We start from the raw sequence: 13,464 nt of genomic DNA, 5'->3' as shown, positions 1-13,464 counted from the left end.
TTTTCAGTCAACTTTATTGATAAAATAAGTTTACTGTGTACAGTACACAATTCCAGCCATAAATTCTTTTCAAGCCATCTGCATTACAAAAATAACAGGTATGCAATGAAAAATAGTCATTCCACACACTGTGAAGGTTCTTTAAAATACTAAAGTGATCAGGTCAGGGGAATGACAGGGGAAACGTATCAAACGTGAAGACTAGGAGTAGATAAATTAAGTCACATTTTCTGAATTTACAAAAATAAACACTAATCAAGCATTATTTCGTAATAGAGCAACCTTAAAGAACTGCCACAGACTAACAACCCTTCTCTGCTGTACAACTCTGGAGATTGTATTTGAAAGACAAACCAGAAAGTCAGCTGTGAAACTGCATTCAACATTAAATGGATATAAATGCCTCTGATACCAGCCAATGGCTGAAGAGATGCATTTAAGAAGAGTAAATTAATCAACTGAACCCAAAACTCCTGGTAAGTTTGCAACAACAAAACACACTCCATTAAAAAAAAAGATGTTGCTTCTGATAAGTCACCAGCTTGCAAAGCTACAGTAGAAATGTAAAATCTAAATTATAGAAGCACTGGCAAAGTTTTACAGATAATAATAGCAGACAAGTATATTTTGTGCTTGAGCTAAAATGTTCCTCCAAAACTTTCCCCCAGATGTTTAGCAAGTTTGGAAATGGTTAAAACCTTTTTTCCATGCACATGAATGTCTTCAATATATTCGTAAGCCTAGAAACAAGCCAAGATACTCTGGAAAGAGAAGTAGCAGTTTCTCCATTTATAAATATGCTGTCAAAATTTGGAGAGCTTGATTTAGCTCTCCCTTCTGAGCTCTTCAACTGCATTTCATTGTGTATGTATTAATTAATTGAAAACTAGCATTTATTGTCTCTGCTAAACACTCCTCTTTCTCACCATGTCACTTTTTTTCTCTTAAAAGGACTATGGGAAGGAGGGCAGCAACTGACAGCAACAGAAAATATTTAGCTCCCTATAAATTAGTTCACTGGGAACTGAAAGTTCAACTTTAGACCTGTGGTGCATTTACCTTGAGCCCAGGGAAGCTGAAGTGAGTCAAAGGAGGTTGTATTTAAAACTGACACACTTAGAAGTGCTTGATGCTTAATGCTTTTTGCATTGTTGCAACTGAAAAGTCAAATTTGATTAAGTAGAGTTGATTTCAGAGTAGGAGTTCAACTCATTTTGCTAGGTGAGTTATTAAACAGCCAAAATATGCAACTGTGGGAGGCATTTGTAGACCTACAGTTTTCTGTGGTTGAAAGCTTGCACTCTGCTGCTTTGTGCATGCTTTCCAAGGAAACAAGGCATTAACTTGCTGGACAAAGTGAAAATACTTTTGTATTGTGTATATATTTGTGACAACAAGGAATGTTCTTGCTGCCTGGACCAAGAAGTGGTAGTCTGACAAACAAAAGCCAAATATGAATTATTTCAGCACCTCTTGGCTACCAGCCTGTCTTGTGTAGCACTTCTAGCGTATCTGCGTATAAGCTACACTTTAATCTAGAAAAGCCACTTCCTTTTCACTTCTGCCAGTATTTCAGCATTAAAAGCAAGCAGTCTATTTGTCAGTATAGCATATTGAAAGTTTTCCTAGTGCAAATGTTAACATGTACCTGAAACTTACCTGAAAACCTTCTTGATGACTAGTACTTCAGAAAGAAAAATGAAGAGTGTTGATTGCAGGCATGCAGGCTGCCAGCTCTGCCATAGAGCTTCTCCCTCCTTCCCCCAACCACCTTTCTGCTGCTGCTCTTTGGGTGCTTTCAAATTGCCATTTCCCAGTTCAGAAGTTTGGGCAGGCAATTGGAGAAGAAACAGATGGGACTAATGTGGCTTCTTATCTACAGAGAACTGAGCTGGGGCTTCTCTCATAAAAGTAAAAGCTAAGGCAGAATGACACTATGCTACCTGTGTTCCAGAAAGCAATAAAGTGGGAGCAGGTCTCTTCATGTTTTGAAGATACAATTGAGTACATATATTTTAAAGAATCTTGTTCAGTTTAGAAAAATCCTGAACAACTGCAAAAGCATTGCTTAGGCTTAAACAATTAGCCCTATATTTGAACAGGATACCCCTCTGGCTAAATAACAGAAAGCCTTAAGTTTTATGCTGCTGATAATACCCTTTTCATTAAACAGGTTTGTTGCAAAATGAGAATTTATTAAAAGCTTACTAAAAGGAAAAAATGTAATGTGGATCCTGCACAAAGCATGTTTATAAGTTACTACTTTTTAGCTGGAGATTGGACTTTAAGTCTTACCTTTATTAGGTGCACTGAAACTTTTTATGAGCAGTAATGTATATAAATTCTGTGAAATCTTGTCTCTTATCTGTAAAATGACTTCATATAAAAATAATTCCCCATTCAGTAAGCACATTAATCCATTTCCTACTGAAGTTAGATCTATGGCAACTAATCTGTCACTAAGGTTTTTGTAGAATACCAATTTTAATGTATTTTACGCAGCATAAAAGCCACTAAACTGGAGTTTAAGATGCATTAGCTTGCTGGTGCCCTATTCAGTAACAAGTGCTTGACAAGTGACCCCTGATACTCTGTTTGTAAAGTGTGCAATTGAAGCTTGTTGACTTCCACAGTCTTTAGCTTTTCCTCAGGCTCAAATCACTGCTTGTTACTAATCCTGACAGAGTCGTACTCTCTGATGCATCTTCTTTCTTGAGGTTCAGGAATGATTCTCTAGTTATTTGAAGAATTTCTCTCAAGCCTTTGTTTTCTTGCTATAACCAGAGAAAGAAAAGGCATTTAATAGCACTCCAGAAAGAAGTCAACTACATTAATAATCTCCCCCCCTCTACTCCAAACATATCTGTAAGGATTAAAATACTTAACATTAGGTTTCTGACCCTCTTGATCTCTTGAATAGGCATTAAGCATCAAAAAAAAAAAAGCTCAAAACAGAAAGATAGTTAAGAGGGTAATTAAGTTCAAATGTTGCATTTCAAAAAAATCTCCCATTCTTTCTACACACGCTGTCCCATAATGAACTGCTTTGCTAGCACTTTATTAAAAAGCAATAGTGTTGATGCTCCAATGATAAGCAACTGAGACACCCGCCGCCTCAAGCACAAAATTATTATTAAAAAAAAGTAATCTTTAAAAGCCAAAGGTTGGGTATTATGTTTTGTATCCTAGTGTTTTATTCGTTAGGATGAATTTGTGTGTAATGAAAGAAGCTAAAAATAGTAGGCTTAAAAAAAAAGAAAGCTTAAGCCAGTATATAAATACAAATCACTGATTTCTGGTGATGAAATATCACCTATGCAAGGCTTGACAGTAAGCTATAGTGGGGAAAATAATACTTACAGTCCTCCCAACAAGGAAAGTGTAACAAAATAGCAGTGTGAGTGACTGGTACAGTAACTCACAAGAGATACAGTAACTCAGTAACTGTGTAACATTTACTCCCTTGCCATTTGTGTCACTGCTGTTTTGATTTCACACTTACCTCAAGCTGAATTATACGTTCCTGCTCTTTACAGCCATGCTTTTCATCAATTTCAATGGCTTTTCTCATTACTGCTGCCATTTCTGTAATTTGGTCCACATGCACTTGCAGCTCCTAAGACACAAAATTAAAATAATGACAGCTTTAGTAATATTTTCTGCATTATTAAAAAGAGGCAAAGCATTAAATGTGCATTTTGACTGCTGTGCCACTTAATAAAAATGTGAACATAGGTCTAAATTTGAGAAAACAAACTTTACAGCATGAGCAGCCACTGTGGTCCTGTTTGTTTAAATAAATCTGGTTTGCCACACAGTGATCCCTTTTATTAGGATTTTATATAAGCTTAAATGATTATGCCTTCCATACCTTCCACGTCTTCCAAACAGCTACAAGTTAGCCATGTGCTTGCTCTGACAGGGCCTTCCTGTGTTGCAGGAATTTATGTATATCATTTTGGTTATGCAGAAAGACTAAACTCATCTAAGAACAGCAGGGTATGCAACATTCTTCCCATTTGTTTGAAACCTGCTCTCAAGTCCGGGAGAGCCAGTACCAGCCCATGGGAAGGCATTTATCTCTTAAGAAGACCCAGTGAAGTGGTCATCCTTACTATGTCATATATTAGGAAACTCAGATCTGTCCTTAGCTCTTTTTTAGATACTTCCCCTTGAACCCACTTCCAGTTCTAGCTTATCTGGGATCTGGACTTCAGAGGTCCTTGTCCTTCCTGAGTTGTAAGAATAACTTTTGTGTCCTTGCTGACCTCTTTCTGTCCATTCGTCAATGCTGGTAGGGTACTTTCCTATTATAAATAACTAACTACCACATCTCACTGAAAGACTCAAGAAGGAGGAAAAAGAGCAGTAGTCTGGTTTGCTCTTGTCCTGTTCCACTGTCAGGAGTGGGATGATAGGACCCATTTACATAGGCAAAACAGCCTTTGCAAAGAAGCTATATTTTAAAGAATCTTTACTGTTTGCAGAGAAGTGTTCTCTTACCTGGACCTTGTTGGTTCAGGTGATAGTTTATTTTCTCACTGGCCAACCTACCAGCAGGAAATGCTTAAAGGGTCACTACTTCTTTTCCCCTGCAGGTCCAGATAAAGGGCCTATGCCTTTGGCATTCGTTGGTGTTCAGTTAAGCCAAATATTTTAATGGTATTTCCAGAAACTTTAATTTTGCATTGTCTTTTCCTCAACTTGTCTTTTATTCCAACTCTACTATTGTGCCAGCCTATCAGTGTCTGACCTGACCTTTGGACAAAAGTCACAATAGTTACTAACCACTATGAGGAAAAGCAGAACAGTAGGACTGAAATGAAGAACAGTACAGACTAAAGTTAAATCCCACCTTTACATTCTGAATTTGACTGGAGGTCCATACATCTAGCAGATGATCAGCTTGCCTTTAAACTACCAGAAATGATTAAACTACCATAAAACAACTGCCTCATTTGGAATAATAAACTTTACCTGACCAAAACAAATATACTTTACTAAAATGAACATTGGCCCTTTCCATCCTTTCTTCTCTGCCATTCCAATTGCCAAAGCTATGGTTTAGCTGTTTACTCATTACATGCCCACTCACAGCATAGAGGGGGGAGAGAGAGGGAAAAAAAAGAAGTTGCTGTAAATACTTATTTTCTTCTCAGTTTCCAGTGAAGGTGATTACATGAAACATTTTTCAATGAAAAAACTAAATTTAGCATGAAAGGAAGCTGTGATCAGTGGTAAAAGAATAATTTGGCAAGGAGGTACCCTTGAGAAGGACTAGGAAGGAGTCAGTGGTTTTTAGATACACTGCTGTCTTCCCTACTTCCTGTTTTGCCAGCTTACATGGCCTCTTGATCAATATGAATTAGGGCCTATTCCAAGGTCACTAATGTTAGATCAAATGCTAACACAAAACTGTAAGGTTCTAGTCTGAAAGGTGGATGTGTAAAAATTAGATGCTGTAATATCAAACAATGCAATCAAAGTGCTCCTTTATGAAGATAGCCTCAAACATCTACAAATGCTTTTTATTTGCCATACATTTTTTTTCTTCTCTGAAGAGGAAGGAAAAAAAAAAAAAACCCCACACACATTTTTAGGCCTTGTTTCAGTTGAGCGAATTCAAACAGCACACTTAGTAATGACCCTGATCTATCAACACATGCTTTTCTCATGCGTACACTGCTAAAAGAAATTGTTTTTCTGTTCAAAGGAGGTGCTTGTTGATCTGCAGAAATTAATGATTTCTTAATAACCTTTTGTAAATAGGCACTAAAGTTAATAGCTCCTTCTTGAGAGAACAGTGATTACTGGTAACATTGAGATTAATTCTTTAGGTATGATGGATTTCTTAGTTAACAGGAGAGAAGTATTTAAAGACTGCTTCAAGATTGTTCAGTCTTACTGAACATGAAGATTGATCAGAAGAAGAAATAATGAAACTCCAGAAATCCTAAGTGTCAGGATAAGAGTGATAAATCCTATTTATCAGGTGTTCTTGTGGGATCAGATTTAACCAAAGCATTGAAGCCTAAATCTCCTGTTTAAATGATGTTGTTCAATATTTTTTGAATATTGAAGAATTAAAAAAAAATATTAAAAACCTCAAGCTGTTAACCCATAGAAGTGTTCCTAAATTAAATTTTAAGGTCTATTTCAGGACAGATATAATTTTACCCTCTTGTCTTGGATATAAATTTACCCTCTCCCAAGGCTCTAAGATATGTTACACTACATGCTAAGGTAACTTCTTTTGAAAAGGATATACACTTATCATTTTTTGAGGAATTTATGTTATAGTTCTAATCCAGTAAATTATTTCATACCAATCTAAGTAGTCCCATTGACTTCAATGGCACTAATTACATACATGTGATTTCATAAGGAGATAAGAAAACATCAAATTCTTAAATGTTGTTTTCCCAGTATGCAGACCCTAACTCTGCTTTGCAGACTGTTTGTTGAGGTCAAAGATTATTAAACACTTAGAACTAACATTTGTCTACACAGTTATGCTGCCCTGAGGTGATTACATTTCATTTAAAATGCAATGTAATACTTTGTTAGAAAGCTCCTGTTTAGATCTGTTAGTGACCTAGAATCATGAATTTTCCTGAAAATACATTAAAAAAGCCTAAACAACATATTATTGCTATAAAAACATATTAACCTTATATGAAGCTGCTGAATACTCATATATACCTTCCTCATGATAGTTTACAAAAACATTGGTTGATGGCACTTTGCTTTTCTGGTTTCCAAAAGCCGTAAGATGAACCACACCTAATACCAGCAACTTTCACCAGCATTCAAGCATGTCAGGCTGCCCTGGATTCTGCTTAGCAATCCTAATCAATACAGAAACAAGAACCAAGGGTTGAAGGAGGAAAGAGAAGTGTGTGCTCAGTTATTCAATAACTAACTTAAGTTAGTTTGTTAACTAAAAAAACAAAGGCAAAAAGAGATGATGTCGTTACCTTGGAATGTTGCTCTTTTAACTTCATTATTATACTTGGATCATCCTTTTTGCTTGCCATAAGCAACCTAAACATCTGTTCTCTGTACTTGCTCATTATTAGTTCCAAAGCAGACTGATGTTCTTCAAGAGATGTGCGTAGTTCTACCAACATAATTTTAAATTCAGTTAAAATTTAGCAAAGAACTGAAATAAAATGCAGAAGTACTTCGGCCTGGGAAAACAGAAATAAGCCCTTCATTGAGGGTCCCCTCTCCTTGCACCATAAAACTTAGGTAGGCTCTCTGTATGTCTTTACTCTAGCCACTATAAGCAACACTGTACAAAAGCTGGAAAGAAGTTTACAGATCTGTTTTAATCTGCAGCTAGGTAAGATAAGAGTTAAAAAATGCTTGTGTTCAAAATATACTGGATCAAAGGACAAATAACTTCTGTGATAAGACAAGACTCATACAAATCGAGATTGACTCCTTTGCTGAATATAACTGTTAGAATACCTAAGGTATTCCGGGAGGAACAGTACATTCCTAGTGTACAGAATTCCAGAAGGAATTATACTGCTGCACTCACACTGCAACTTGTCCTGGCTGCTCCTAAATTAGTTATAGTTTAGCAATGGGAAAACACATTTCCAAATACCTATATTGTAGAAGTAAGTTATATTTCTTGTACTGAACATTAGATAAAGACTGAAAAAGTAATTTTCCACAACTTTCTCTTTTTGTTAATCATAGTCCCAATGGTTGGACATTAGGACTCTTTATTAGATTGCATTACAATCAGTTAAACTGACAAACTGAGATTAGAAGGAAAAAATTTCTTCTACAACAACTTTTTGAGACTAGATCAATGGTAAAAGTCTCACTGATTCCAGTAGTGCAGGCTGGAACTTGTAAAGGACAGAATATTTGCATTTTACCTTTATTTTCCTGTTGCAATTCCCTAATCTGTCTGTTTTCTTGTTGGATACCCATCACTAACGTAGACCGAGGACGATGTCTTGCTACTTCATTGAGCTCTTGAATTTCTTCTTGGTACTAGTTATTAAAACAAACAAACAAAAAAAACCCAACCACAACATATTTGAGTAACCAAAGGCAAGCATTGCTCAGCAAGTCACAAAGGACCAGTTCTAAAGTCAGTCACAGTCTGTAACCAGCAAGATAATGCTTGTTTTTAAACAATAATATCAAACACACACACACACTTCTGAAGGTGTTGCTAACATACTGCCTTTTAGAGACACAAAAGTATCACCTTTGTTTTTAAACAAGTTTCATACCTCAGAAGTGTGTAGTGGGCATTATTTAACCTTCAATTAATGCAGGTCAAATTTGCCATCAAGTAATTTAAAACTGATATACATATGGTAAAGAAAAACCATGAGGTATTAACCTCTAGATATTTACTGTGGCTTTCCAATACCTTAAACCACAAGGCTGTATGGGTACAAGTCCCATGGACCTGAATGAATGGATCCTGACTCTTAACAAATGGGTAAATTTAATACTCTTGATTTGAAGTTATGAAGGCTCTGCATGACTAGTTTTACAGGGATGAAGCACATGCAGGGTTTTATTATTTTACAGGCCCATTAACTCATCCTGTGTTCTATTAAAATGACAGGATGAACTCCCATATGGGAAGTCAGTAGACACCTTTACGTTTTTGCAGAAGTTCTCTAGTGAAAGTCACGCTCAATCTAACAACATGCCTTCAATAGCTTAACATCAGAATGGAAATGATCACGAATAAGCCTGAGAGGCTGCTCTGAAACAGAAGGAGATTGTGAGAAGATAAAGTATTCTGAACAGAAGAAAGCATGACAGGGCCTCTATATGATTAGATGTGCATGTTGAAATTAATAAAACAAGTAGTATTTCACAGAAGAGCAAAACACAAGACACCACACGATGGTTTGTGAGATATCAACCCCAGTTCTACCAGTGTTCTTCAAATAAATGCTACTTTTCAATGTTTAAGCTAGCGTAACAGAGAAAACTTCGCAAGATCAAACTAAATAGATAAACAACCTATTTTTAAATCATAGTCACACCTATAATGAAAATACTTAGTATGGTATTAAAGGATTAACCAAATAACATACTAACTCTACAAGGTACAGTAGCACACAAGAATTATTTTAAATTATGTGGCTCCAAGTTTTTCTTTTAATGGAGTAAACAAAATTGAAAAACAAACCTGTTTCATTGCTTCAACCCGCTTGTTAAGAGCTGTAGTCTGTTCAATAAGAGCTTCTGCTGCATTGTCATGTTCTCTTAGCCGTTCCACCAGTGCTTTTGCATCTGCTAAGGCTTTTTCAATTGTGCAACTCATTTCTAAAGATTAGAAATGCATTATTTTTACAATACCACCTGTTTGCAATACAGAGAACAACTATCTATGTGATATAAACATATATAATATTTTTTTTCAGTCTAAAGCAGCTGAATACAACCTTTCCCCCAGAAACGTCCAGACATTTTGTTGTCTTGTAGGAGTAGGGAAAATCAATATATCTTAAGAATACACTAAAGTCTGCCTTTCCTTTTCCTTCTTTTTATTTGCTGTTGAGACCATATATCAGAGCAAGGAAACGAAAGTAAACTCTGTGTTCTGAGGAGAGTATCAATATACTAAGTGCAAAAGGAGGACTATTGAACGTATGGAAACTGAGCCATGCATGTCCTTCTGTAGGTAGCAGAGGAAAAAAAAAAATTACATCAACAATTTCATTTTTCAATACTACCTTTTTTTTTTTTTTAATGTGCCCTCCTACCAGTCAGATATACATCAAGATATTTGAGAAGTATAAATCCAGCACAAAAGAGAATGCCAAAGGATGACAGTGGGCTGGAAGATTTTGATAAATTAAATCAGCAGACAAGGAACAGCTCGAACTGACAGAATAGAGAAAATTAGTCGGGGAAAATTCAGAAAACTAAAGGCTTGTGTTTTCTTTGTGTCTATTAAATGAACACAAACATGGAACACATGCATGGAATGAAATGGTAAAATTTTCAACAAGATAGAGAAAGACAGCAACTTAGCTAAGACAAAGAATCAACTGCATAGTTAAAATACCAGCCTTCTAATTGCAGTAGTTGTTAGCAGAAAGTACCTATTGCTAGAATTGCTAAACTTGAAAATGCTTGTACATACCAGCATTTCCAAAACACTGTCCTTTACATTGAATTTTTTCATACTCATTTTTGATAGATTAAGTTTCAAGGCCAAGATTTTCAGCCTAAGTTTTTATTTTCTTTCAAGAAACCTTGCATTTCTTCTGTTGAAAAGATCTACTTAAACTCCTTATACTCCTTCAGCAATCAGACAGCAACTATAGAGGCTTATTAGAGTTATGGGCCTTATTAATATAAGGCCTGATATTTGTTTCAGGGAACTTTCAAAGGTACTGAAAGATCAACTAACTCCATTTCTTAGCCAGGCCATTTGCTAAAGGAAAAATTTTTCTAAGCATAAAAGGTCAGTGTGTCTTTTCTGAGCTACAGGAAGAAAAATTTGCTCCAAGATGATTTTCTAACTTTCTTAGGCACCTTGACAAATCATAGCCTAGGATCTTTAAGCCAAGCTGAAAGAAATCCTCACATTTTCCCCAGCTGACCTCTTCCCACTGTCCCAGGTAAGTAGCAGAAGTAAGGATATTTCAAACACCAGAAGTTCCACCATTCCCCCAAAAAGATTTACAAACATAGCAAGAATGTCCTGCCCTGGTGCATTAAGGTGGGGGAAAACTAAGTATGACAGCAGCACGACTTTGGAATGTTCTCTCTGAAGAGCTCTTGTGCACCCAGAGTGTCCTGCAAGGTCTAACCTCTCAAATGCATTTTAATTTGATAATTTCATTAGCTGCTCCCTCTGCTCCGAGGAGCACATGTAATATAAAAGCATTTAGTTTACTTTTTCTATGTAGATGTGTCTTTCAGGGACCCTACCATCACTGAAAGGTTCAGACTTGCTTACTGACATAGGAGCTTCCGTAATAGAGCTTCGTGTATGCACAGAGCACAACTGTTCTAACCTGTGTTTTCTGTGATTCACAGGTTATCAGAAGCATCAGCATTTTGACATGTACAAGCTTCCTATACACATTTGTAATGTTAATTCCTTCCTGTTTATCAACTAGAGTTTTCGCTTTAACTGCCACATGATGTATATATGCATTTGAGGTACCAAGTCAAGTTCTTCAGCAGACTGGTGTGTTATCACAGGTAGTTAATTTATCCACTCTGGTTTAGCAGTTTGAGCTCTTTTTAATATTATTTACATAGGGATCATACTGAATATTTTTAAGCATCTGCTTTTCTTGCTTCTCATTTCTCTTTCCAATTCTGGTCTCACGTTCTTACTGGCCTACAAAAATATCACAGACAAAAGATGACCTTCCACACTAGTTGGCTAAGCTGTTACAGCAATTGATTTAATCAGATCCATATTTAAGGAGAATTTGAAAGCAGTCTTTAATTCAATTCATGGGTCATGAATTCTTTAACCAGTATAAAACGAAGCCTCTCAGGCCTCTCCATGAGCTTGGAATGCATTTGGCATTCAGACTACAACACAGTTAACACCTCTGATAGTTTGTATGCATCAATATAAGTTTTTAAACACAGTACGTATTCATCCTCCCATGCACGTTCTCATTTTGACCCGACCCAACTACACCAGATAAAAAGAAACTCGTTTGTAGCAAAGCCACCAGCATTCTTTTTCACAGCGAGTGAGCTGGGGAAGACACATGCGTGCCTTGTGTGGAATGCAGCCATGCAAATTCAGCAGCGACTATCCACCCTCGCAGCACAGCAGCTTCAGCAGGCCAGAGGCCATCTCCTGTTTTCAGGCAGGATTTATACCTCAAAAAGCAGGATCATTATTTGTATCATGGTAATTCATAGTGGCTCCAAATCTTGACCAGGATTCCTTTGGGCAAGACGCTAGCCCTAGTCCTTGGAATTTAAAATTCTCACTAGTTGCTCAGCTGGCTGCCTACGAAAACCAAAACTTTTGTCTTATCCTAAAATAGATCTAAATCTGTGAGTTAACCTGGACATTTAGGGGAAAACACCCCAACCAATTACTCAAATATATTTGATTCAAACCAATTCTTATTGTATATTAACTTTTTTTACAAGCATGAGGAATATAGTAGCTAAACTTAATGATTCCTGAACTCTACCCTACAAGCGATGCCCAGCTGCAAACACATTTGTTAGTCTGCAGTTGTACCAACAGGGTCAACAGGTAGCAAGAGCAACAACTCAAACAACATAGCAATACTGCTACTACATATTCATTTCCTGTCACTTCCTGCTATTTACTAATTGCTTTCATTATCAAATTTGCCTGCCCTTAAAAAAAAAAAAAAAAAAGCCAAGGTTTTTGCACAACTACAGCCTTCCTCTAGTTTTCCGTCTCTTCTTTCTTTCATATCCTTGTGGAAAACTACCTTTTCCCATAGCTTAATGCTCCGTGTTTTTTTTTTTTTTTTTTTTCTTTCCCCCCTCTCCGCAGTGACGAGTTTTGCAACGCTGGAGCAGGTTTCCAAGAGTTTCAGGCTGGGTGCATACGCCCACCAGCACCCTGCGTGTAGCAGGGGAGCGCCACAGGCTGAGCCGCCGCCGCCGCCGCCGCTCCCAGCAGCGGGGAACAAAGCAAGCGCCTCCCGCAGCAAGCGGGGCCCGGCCCGTAAACGGCGCCGGCGCCGCAGCCCGGCGAGGCCGGGAGCAGCGGACCTGCGGCTGCCCGCCCGGGGCTCGCCGGCCCGCGGATGGCAGCGGGCGGCGGGGCGGCAGCTCACCCTCGGGGCGCGGGGCGGGGGGGGGGGGGGAGGGTCGCCTCCCCCCGCCGCCGCCAGAGCGGATGCCGAGGCCACGCCAGTCAGGGCTGTCGCGACTCCAGCGCCTGCCGTGACACGGGCGGGCACGTGAGGGCCGATGAAGGCTCCCTCGCTAACGCCGAGCGGCAGGACTCGCCCCGGCCCGCCCCAGCCAGCAGCACCTGGGGGGGGTGGGGGATGTTTCTCCTCCTCCCTCGCACCCCTCGTGACGTCATGCCCAGAGCCCCCCCCCCCCCCCCGCGCGCCCCAACGCGAGTCCGTTGGGCTCCCAAGCGCCCGGCAGAGGCGGAGGCACCGGCACCCCCACCCTCCCCTCCGCTCCCCCCTCTCTCCTCTCTCCTCCCCCCCGCCGGCCGGGCTGCCCCCAAACGCCCCTTCCCCGCCTCGCGCCACTCACTCATGACCGGCAGCTCCGGCAGCGCCCGGCGCCGGGGGTGAAGCCCCGAGCGGCCCGCCCGCCCGCCCCGCTGTCAAATGGCGGCGGGCCGCAACGGGAAGCGGAGGAGAACGGGGCGGGGGGGGGGGGGTGTGTGTGTGGAGGTGGTGTGGGGGGGTGAGGCTTGTGCCCGCCGATGGGCGGGGCGGCGCGAGGCGAGGGCGGCCGCGCTACCTGCCCGCGGCACCGGGCCAG

The 13,464-nt window shown here is 39.4% G+C and overlaps 1 protein-coding gene across 1 annotated transcript; it reads right to left on the bottom strand.

The window, feature by feature from the left end:
* On the bottom strand, positions 1-13,279 carry FGFR1OP2 (FGFR1 oncogene partner 2). Its single transcript, XM_075707738.1, has 6 exons — positions 13,231-13,279; positions 9,179-9,315; positions 7,896-8,013; positions 6,978-7,120; positions 3,503-3,616; positions 1-2,774 (listed from the first exon to the last, which is right to left on the bottom strand). The coding sequence occupies exons 1-6, from the start codon at positions 13,232-13,234 to the stop codon at positions 2,637-2,639; spliced, it is 654 nt and encodes a 217-aa protein (XP_075563853.1). The 5' UTR covers positions 13,235-13,279; the 3' UTR covers positions 1-2,636.
* Positions 13,280-13,464: the final 185 nt, after the last annotated feature.

The sequence above is a fragment of the Pelecanus crispus genome, chromosome 1, assembly GCF_030463565.1.
Source record: "Pelecanus crispus isolate bPelCri1 chromosome 1, bPelCri1.pri, whole genome shotgun sequence".
Classification (NCBI taxonomy): Eukaryota; Metazoa; Chordata; class Aves; order Pelecaniformes; family Pelecanidae; genus Pelecanus; species Pelecanus crispus.
This window is presented reverse-complemented; position numbering and strand designations above follow the sequence as displayed.